Below are 10364 nucleotides of genomic sequence, written 5' to 3' on the forward strand. Positions count from 1 at the left end.
TTTGATTTGTTTTTTGATATGCTTCAGTCTTTGCTGGAATTGGTACATGAGTGAGCCACCATTGGGAATGAAACTTTCCCATGCTGATTTGACCATTGTATTGAACTCAGGGTGGGTAAGCCAGAAAGCTTCAAACTTGAAAGGTCTTCTGTTAGATTTTCTGGGATTTTTCCATTGCAAAGAAATGGGCCAATGATCCAAGCCAGCTAAGGGTAGGATAAAGGCGCATATATCACCACCAAGATGAACAAAATTGTCTGCAATTAGAATTTGTCCAACTTGGGTGCTATTTGCTGAGTGTCGGCTCTTTTGTTGTTCCAAGTGTAGATGCCGTTATCAAAAGGTAATTCTATTAGACCATTGTGTTGAATGTAGTCTCTGAGGTTATTGCTTTCTTTGTCCAGCTTTCTTCTGCCTCCCAATTTTTCCTCCAGCCTTGTGATCATATTGAAGTCTCCTCCCGTGATCCATAGTGGATAAGTTCTTGGAGCATTAAGAATCTCCAATGTTTCTAATTGCCTAATTTTTTGCGTACTTTCCTGAGGGAAGTAAACATTGGTTAAATGTCCATGTATGTTGGTACCGATCAGGTGGAACATTGCTTGAATGAAATAGTGTGAAGCATGGAAATTTGTTAAGGATATATGCTGAGTATTCCATGCTATGGCTAACCCTCCCGAGGCACCTGTTGCGTTGACTGTTATCATTTGACATCCTGCCCAGGCTTTGGATAATATGGATTCTAATGTGCTGGTGCTGCATTTTGTTTCTTGCATGAATACAATGTATGGTTGTTCTTGCTGAATCATGTTCTTTAACATTCTACACTTCCCCGGACCATTAAGTCCTCTTACATTCCATGAGATGAGCTTCATGGTTGACTAGTAGGTAAGGATTGGTAATATTTGGTCAACTGGGAGCACCTTCCCGACTCCACTAGCATTTCCCCAATTAATATGGTACGTTGTGGATCTGTCTTTCTACCTCTTTTCTTCCCATATTTGATGATATGTTTCCCATCTCATTTGCCTCCTTACTGTATGCCCAAAGTATTATGCTAATGCACTCTTGTGAGCGCTACTTCCAAATTTTCCAGTTTTCTCTTGGGTATTGTGTTGAACTCTTTCCTTTTGCAGGCTTGTTCTAGACTAAAAATGTTTATTTCACCGAGATCAAAGCTTTTTGGTTCTTCTTCCATTAAGCTCTGCTGACTGCCTCCTTCCTGATGGGTTGGTGGTTGAGAAGGTTCTGCCTGAGTATCATCAATGTCCATAATTTTATCGGACCATAGGGCTTTGTACTGAACAAGGTTGGTGTTGAGTTGCGAGTCTGAGGCAAGCTTTTCAGAGGAAATGGCATTCAAAGGATGACTGGTTTTAGAGTGGATGAGTGTGGGGGACAGATGGGTGGATGGAACGGAACTTGGCTTTGCTGGCATAGGTGTATCTGATTCAGGCTGTTCTAGATTTGTCAGAATATCAAAGCTGTTGCTGGAGGATGGAAAATCAGAAGATGGAGCAGTGTTTTTTGGTGCTGAGGGAGGTTTTTTGGTATGCCTTTTCCTACTGGCTACCTTGGTGAATCCTTCTGGATCAGACTTGTTTCCAGTTTCTGTGGTTTTAGGAGGCATGTTTAAGGGACAGTCACGAAAGAGGTGACCGTGGGCATGGCATCTCCTGCATCGGAAGGGTACATGTTCATAGTCAAGGGGCTGAATCCATTCAAATTCGTCGTGCAGAAGACTTACCGTGTCCAGGAGCGCGTGGCCCAGCTTCATGTAAATGCAGATCCGTGTGTAGGATGTGTATCTTCGAAGCTTAGTTTCCTCTGTTGCCTTTATGAACTCGCCTAATCCATTGCCAATGGCTGTTAGTGAGTCCTCATCCCAGTATTCTAGTGGAAGTGAGTACATGCGGATCCAAACTGGCACCCAGCTGAAATCTTCCTTAACTGGGTTGAATCTTTCGACCCTATCTCGTAGATAAAGACCTGCTGCATTGAAGAAATAGGGTTCTCCATTTAGAACTCGATTCTGGTCTTCAAGGCAGTTGAATGTGGCTGTGAAGAAGCCCTTAGGGCCCAGCTGTAGAGTTACATGACCTTTGGGCTTCCATTTCGAGGTGATCCAGCCTTGCAGGGCTTTTTCAGTTGGCCAGTAACCTATGAATTTTCCAATCAGGGCATGATCTTTCATATATTGTATTTGCGCATTGATCCTGTGACTAGGCAGCTTGATCTTGGGCCTTTCTGTGGCTATGGGCTTGCATGTGGGCGATGAAGCTTTCTTTAGTTTGCCAGATGTTGCTTGTTTATCTGCCTTCTCGTATTCCAGATCTTCTTGTTCATTCTTCTCCGGCTGCTGCGCAGGCCGTGCCTCTGGCTTCTCTGCATTCTCAGTTCTACTCTCAGTTGGGTTTTCATGATTATAATATTTGGGGGGAGGCACTGATGCCTCCCCATTCGGACTGTTCATTGTCCTCTGCGTTCAGAATCACAGAGCCAGTCCTGAATTTTTTTTTGTTTGGGCCTGAAACGCTGCTTGCTCAGATTATGTGCTGTGGAAGGGTTTGTCAGGAACCCTAGTTCCTTAGTGCACCATTTTCCTCAGAGCTCCCATTTTCTTTCATATCCAATTCCAAGTTTATCAATCGGACTAGCTAGACTATTAAGGTTTGCTAGATTATTTAATTTATTGCAAAAATCAATTTTCATGATGTTTTAAAGAGTTTTATATATGGTTTTTTTGGCATCTAAGAAAACCTTTTTCTTCTTGAATGGCGGTATATGTGATTTGTTTGACTGGTTTCTATTTCAAATGTGTTTTCTGGAGGCTTAATCAAAATACAAATCTACAAAAATAAAGTAAACCATACTATACATCTTAGGTTTAAATCATATCAACTCGCTACATACCTGCAACTCACTATGCATTGCCTGTCATGATTGCATGACATAATTTATATTGAATGAGAAAATATGAAATAATCAATGATAAGGCACCAAATCAGGTGTTAAATAATTTTTTGGGGCATCTAGAAAGACTGAAAGCTGATGGTGATAATATTGCGATTGATATTAGGATGAATTTGCAGATAATAGGGTTTTTTTTTCAACACCATAATGTATAATTATGCCTTATGATTTATTATGGAGATAAAGGTTTTTAGTATAACACACTATGCAAGAAAACTGTTTGCAGTGGTCCATACAATAAGGACCACAATAATCTTAAAGTCCAAAAATAAACAATGAGAGTACTTCATCAGTGTGAATCCTATTTTATTGAATGTATTTTGTATATTTGCTACGATTATAGTGACCCAAGAGAGCAATGATTTGAATGTTGTAGGTAATGAAGAGTGACCGTAAGAGGTTGTTGTTACAGGGGAAGATGGCACTGCAAGGTGGGTACTAGGAACAATCAATGATCTGAAGCTTCCCAACCCTCCAATTGCAACTGTTCCTCTAGGCACTAGAAACAATCTACCATTTTCTTTTCCCTCTATATATTTACTATGAAAATCTACATTCCCCTCCCCCCTAAGGTAGGGACTTGTCGCTCAACATCCCCCCTTGTTATCTTTGTAATCAACCAAATACTCTTATTACATTCTACTTTGTAGCTAATATAAAACATTTATTTATTATTCCTATATTTTTAACTTTAATCTCCTCTCCTTTCCTTTCAAACATTTTAATTTAACTTTTTAACATTCAAACCGAAATTCATGTTTTGTTTCAGCTACAATTTTCCCATGTTTAATTCTTCACATTCAAAACATATGATGATTATAAAAAAAGTGAAAGTTGGGCTAGTCATTTCTCTTACCCAAAATAATTCACCAAATAATATACACACATTATACAAAATAAAAATGTAACATAGAATTGTGGACAAAAATAAGATTTTAGTGATAAATTCATGGAGCAAATTTTCCTTGTCATTTACATATGTAAGGCTTTTCTATTCAATAACATATTTAACATCCTTTCTCTCCATTTTTTATTGGAAATTTTAATCAAGATTGACCAACTTTTCCAACAACATAATTAGTAACTTTTGTATTATCATTTTATTTGTTAATTGTGTTGTGAAGCACTCTACGATCCAATATAGGAGAAATGTGTAGGCATAATGCAAGAAAGTAGGTCAACATTTTTAATGTTGGCTCACTATGTTGAATTTATTTTTTGTATTCAGGCTTCTGTGATCCATAATGAATTAAGCAAAGTCTTTCAGTAGAAATCATGCAATCGTGAAATATTTACATTGATTTATTTAAACATTGTAAAGCCAATGACTATCACTATTACTTTGCACCATGGTATTAATCAACACATAAATCAAAATCTAACTCACTTTTTAATTCTCACGGATTCGTTGTTGGGCACGATCAACTTGTATGGTGCAAGGGACAAACACTTGGTCGGCTAGTACAACAAAACAAGACTTAGTGTATGGTCATTAGTGGGTGAAACCAACCCTTGTTATTGATCTACAAATGGTTTCAAGAGCTCGTGAGATTTCAATGAATTCCCATGGAGATAAATAGAATTTGGAAGCATCTTATTTTACACTATTATGATAAAGAGAAATGTACATGTTTCACACCTCATTTTCAAAGAATATGCAATAGATTTTGCTCTAATTATATGTGACCTCTATGTTGGAATTTCTCTAGAAGCCACCATGAACTTGACCATCAAATATTACAGGTGGTAAACAAAAACGGTGAATAGATGATCACTATCAATGATGGAACCATGCCAAATTATGACATACCAGTGCCACAGATAAAATATAAGGGTGTAGAATGTGTGTATCTTAGAGAGAAAAATGCAATAATAGCTTGTTGTAAAATATGTGGTAGAATACTTCCCATGCAAATTTTTTTTTGTTCGATGTTATCTTCGAGTTGATGCAAAGGGTGAGCAAGAGAACATTGAGGTTTTGACTATTCTTCAGTGCTTTGCATAGTGGAGACATAACAACATGCTAGGCCACGCTTCGTACTCCACGGGCTCTACTTTATAACCATAGCATTAGATATGTGGGACACTTAGTCTATTTCTATAATAAAATAGGGCTCAAAGTCCAAAATAATTAATGCCATCATGTTCCTTCCCTCCTAAATGAATTCATTGTGTAAAGAATGAGATACACAAATAACAAATATTTTCTATTAATTCTATGCCCGACCACAACAAGGTACTCAAGAAATTTACATATTTACATACTGTTTAGGGATACAAAAGCTTCTAGGAGATCAGGAAGAATTATCTCAAAATTTTCTTGCAGACTCTTTCTACATTCCTTCCTAGTACCAAAACTTAGGAATCTGCTACTATAGACTAGACAATATTGACCATTTAACAAAATGAATTTACAAGGAGCTAACATATCTTACTGAGGGGGTCTATGGAAATTTTGTCTATAGGAATGTCAAGGGCACTGCTGGATGTACTTCTGTTGTCCTCGTTGTTTCTCTGAGTCTGGAGTTCATACAATTGGTAGCCCACCCAATCCATCTCATCCTCCAATTGTTGAATTATGAAATTATGACCTGCTAGCTCTGCACTGTCTTGGTCAATGAAAGAATTTTTTATCGGAGATCGTTGACTTTTGTGAACTAATACAACGGAGGGTCTGGGAATAACTAACATTAGTGAGACATTGAAGATTTGCAACTATGGCATTTACTATATTCCAAAGTGTTCTAGGGTAGTGTTAAGAGGCTACTCACCGAAACTTTCTAAGCACCTTGTCTTGGAAAGCCACATTTTCTGTGAAGAAGTCAGAAGGCTGACAAGAATGCCACCGGGAATCTGACACTATTGAGAGGGATGATATATTGTTTGGGAAGCTTTACCATAGAGTCCATACCTTGCTTTTCCTTTAACTCAATTCCAGTGAGCACACAGGGGCATTGAGAGAACGAGTGAACCAATTTGGAAATTGTAAAAAATCTTGTTGTCACCACTTGAGATTCTAACTTATGAGATATTATGAGCTCCTTCGCTTTCACAGTCCACTAGAGCTCGAGAATTGTGCTATTGATGGAAAATTTGACACTTGTTACGAGAGAATAAATTACGGACCTGGTCTGGAGGAGAAATTATCTAGGAAAAAATTGCTTTCCAATTAAAAAAAGCAACAAAAGAAACCTAAAACGTTATACCATTGCTGCATTGGCCACTGGGATGACCAAATATATACTTGCATGTCAAATTTTTGTTGTTATTGAATTTAGGCTTCTGCGATCCATATCAATTTAGAGAAGAATCTTCAGCGAAAATCACATAGAGATAATTTTTTGTCGAGCGTTTCGAACCGACCAATGTGGTTCATCATCAGGACAAGTTGAATGAGTAGATCTTGCTATGCATTATAAATAGATCGGGTAGAATATCCAGGTAACGGCTAGATTTGACCAGGAAACCGCTAGTTAGACCAAAATATTTATTTATTTATTTTTATTCAAATCAGTTAAATCCGGTTATTAATTTTCTTATTAATGTAAATAGACAATTTTATAAATATATACTAAAATAACTGAGTTAATATACTATAAACATAAAATAATCAAGTAATTAAAAATAGATAATAGTTGACTATATTTTAAATAAATATAAGTTAATTATATTTCAAATAAAATATCATATAAAGGGAGATTCAAATCTTAAAATAAATTAATTATAAATCAACGAGGTTATATAAATATTAGTTAGTTGTAAAGGTTGAAAATAGAATAGTTAATTCTATTTTAAAATATAAATAAATAAATAAATAAGTTTCATAGTCATAGTCACAGAATAACCTGATAAAAATATTTACTTAATAGTTTATTAAGGGTAAAAATTAGTATATTAGTTTAAAAAATCAAAATCAAAATAAAAATAAAATAAAATAAAATAGAATATTAATTTTATTTTAAGAATCAAAGAGCTTGCCAAAAAAATAAATAAATAAATAAAATAAAAATAAAAATAAATAAATAATAATAATAAATAAATAAAAATAAAAATAGATATATATATATATATATATATATATGAAAATAATAATAATAATTTTAATTTAAGAATCAAAGAATTTGAAAATAATAATAATAATAATAAAATAAATAAATAAAAACATTAATTTTAATTAAGAGCTTGGAAAATATATATATATATATATATATATATATATATATATATTAATCTTAAGAAAAAAAAATAAAAAAAAAAATAAATAAATAAAATATATTAATTTTAAATTTAAGAATCATAGAGCTTGCAAAAAAAAAAAAGCACTCAAGGGAGAAAACGACTAGGATGAGATGGCTGGGACCCAACAACTACTAATCTTCCAGCCATCCTCTCTATTGAGATTGTTCGACCTTTTTTCAATCTCAAGGGCTTCCCTAAATTTCCAGTGATGGAATTGCGACACTCTAGCAATCACACTAGCTTCTTCGATGCAGACATGGTGATTGGTTTTCTCCACATGCTCTGTTAAAGCGGAAGACTTGGTTCTCATATGCATGAGGTCCGCTGCATGCTCACTAATCCTTTGGTTAATGGAGCGACTAGTCTCACCGATATAGGGGGTCCCACAAGAACAAGGAATAATATAAACACCTTTCATGTCCTTGGGGTTGATATGATCCTTCATAGATCTGAGGGACTTACGAATGGTGTTAAGAGGTCTAAAGGTTGTGGGGACATTATGCTTCTTAAGAATCATCACAATCCTATCCGTGGTCCCTTGAACATATGGAAGTTGAACCCCAGGAATCCGATCCTTAGGTTCTCTTCTGGATAACGAATTCTTAGTTGCTTTGAGGAAAGCCTTATGTCCCAAATGTCTACTATAAGCGTTTTCAACAAAGACATTAAGGAGATGGGACTTCTCCTCCTTGAAGCTCCTTTCATCGGAGATCCTCAACTTTCATGAATGTCAACTGAGAATTCAGAGGTTCCCACACTTCCAGAGGTGCAATTGTCGCCAAATTTGGGAGATTATGCCATGAATTATCCATCTTTCTTGGTCCAAATCCTAATCAAGAATAACACAGAGGGCTGGAAATGATCTAATACACACTTCTTGAGTAAATGTGTGTCATGATTCCGAAGAAGGAGCATGCTAACTCATGTGACAAGGCATGCAAAGGAGGCCATTTGGATAGTTTCACATGTTTAACTTGGTGATCTTACTTTGGAGGTGAGGGAAAAATGTCGACATCAATAGCCACAAAGAATATAAATTTCCTTATTGCAAGAGGTTGGAGTAATGCGTTTTCATTTTCTATAATCCCTCCCTTTTTCCATTTCAATATTATACCAGCCTAAATCCATCTAACTCTGGATCTATCATGTGCCGAGAGGGATCAAATCCCTCGAAGTGAAAACCTTCTTTTTGGAGCGTAGAATTTGAGGAAATGTTTGCACCTCAAGGGATTCAATCCCTCTCGGCGCATGGTAGATTCAGAGTTAGATGGATCTAGGCTGGTTCTAGCTGAGGGCAACAATGTCATATTTTTAGATTATCGTTATTATGTATATGTTTGAGATAAACTTCATACTTTGAAATTTACGTTATGTTTTATTTTCCTCACATGCCCATATAATTATGTTCTTTAATTTAGTTTAATTTAGTCTATGTTTCTTGCCTTGAATGGTTTGTACATATTTGCTTGGATGCTTTGAGTGGTTTGTGTGTGTTTGTGTTTGGATGTTTTGAGTCGTTTGTGTGTTTATGTGTTTGGATTTGGATGGTAATTAATTTGTGAATGTTACAGTTTTTGTGTTATATTTCTATATGTGTATGTATTTGTATATTAGTAATTAGTTGGTGATGAAGAAGGAAGACAATCTTGTCAATAGCTTGCAGGAGGATTGATACTGCACAACGATTTCATTTAATTTTAGGTATCATAGTTTTTGACAAATAATTAATTCTTAATAGTGTCCCTCGAGGTATTACTAAATACATCTTGAATAGTAGTTTTAATTTTATATTTGCTCAGTTACCTTAATCTATTGAGATGATAGATATTGTTAATAAATTTAATTATGAAAAATGATGAAATACAAATTTTGAATGCAAAGTCACACAATGTAATAGTGTTGAATGGAAAAAATGCGAATAATAAGCATGTAGTCAATTAAAAATAGTCTTCATTATGATCAATCTCAAACTATTTTCTTCTCTTATTCTTATTATCACCCCTGTTAGTTTTGCCATATTTTCATATTGATTATATGAAAAGTGCATTTGAAATCGTAAACCATTCAAATCTTTAACTCGAGCTATTGTAGTAAACATATTACATTTTATATCTTGCTCTCCAATATTAATAGGTTGAATTACTATAACACAAAAAACAATGCACATTGTCAATAATTTTTTTGTGCTTACACTAAAATCAATCAAACTGTTAATCCAATCACTTTAAAATTAATGTACCATCATAATTCCAGTTACATCAAATTAGAAATCAACATCTACATTGAAATCAATGCATCAAATGCAAGCAATAAATATGATTAGAAAAAAAACTTCTACACTAAAATCAATGCAACTAATGCAAACAATCAAACAAAATTAGAAATCAACATCTACATGGAAATCAATGCATCTAGTGCAAGAAATAAGTTATAATAAAAAATAAACATCTACACTGAGATCAATACATCTATTGTAGGCAATCAAATATAATTAGAAATAAACATTTACAATGAAATCAATGCATCTAGTGCAAGCAATCAAATTGAATTATAAATAACCATCTACATTAAAATCAATGCATCTAGTTCAAGCAATCAAATAGGATTAGAAATCAACATTTACAGTGGAATCAATGCATCTAGTGCAAGCAATCAAATATCATTAGAAATCAACATCTACATTGAAATCAGTGCATCTAGTGCAAGCAATCAAATAGGATTATAAATCACCATCTACAATGAAATCAATGCATCTAGTGCAAGCAGTCAAATAGGATTATAAATAACCATCTACACTGAAATCAATGCATCTAGTGCAAGCAATCAAATAGAATTAGAAAACATCTACACTGAAATCAATGCATCTAGTGCAAGAAATCAAATAGGATTAGAAATCAACATCTATATTGAAATTAATGCATCTAGTGAAAGAAATCAAATATCATTAGAAATCAACATCTACACTGAAATCAATGCATCTAGTGCAAGCAATCAAATAGGATTAGAAATCACCATGTATGCTAAAATCAATGCATCTAGTGCAAGGAATCTTCTTCCCTCTCTCCCCCCTCCATCTATATCTATATCTTCCTCCATCTCTCCTTCTTTGTCTCTCTATCTCACCCCCAAACATACACACACTCTCTCCATCT

The 10364-nt window shown here is 34.7% G+C and overlaps 1 protein-coding gene across 1 annotated transcript; it reads right to left on the minus strand.

Annotated features, from left to right (window-relative positions):
* Positions 1 to 263: 263 nt before the first annotated feature.
* On the minus strand, positions 264 to 875 carry LOC149230011 (uncharacterized). Its single transcript, XM_089381177.1, has one exon. The coding sequence runs from the start codon at positions 873 to 875 to the stop codon at positions 264 to 266; it is 612 nt and encodes a 203-aa protein (XP_089237303.1).
* Positions 876 to 10364: the final 9489 nt, after the last annotated feature.

This window comes from Pinus tabuliformis, chromosome J, assembly GCF_031772625.1.
Source record: "Pinus tabuliformis cultivar Carrire ecotype Pingquan chromosome J, CPIR1, whole genome shotgun sequence".
NCBI lineage: Eukaryota > Viridiplantae > Streptophyta > Pinopsida > Pinales > Pinaceae > Pinus > Pinus tabuliformis.

What these genes read in the sequence shown, in the direction of transcription:
- LOC149230011 (XM_089381177.1), bottom strand. Translation starts at nt 875, where the DNA reads ATGAAGCTCATCTCATGGAATGTAAGAGGACTTAATGGTCCGGGGAAG.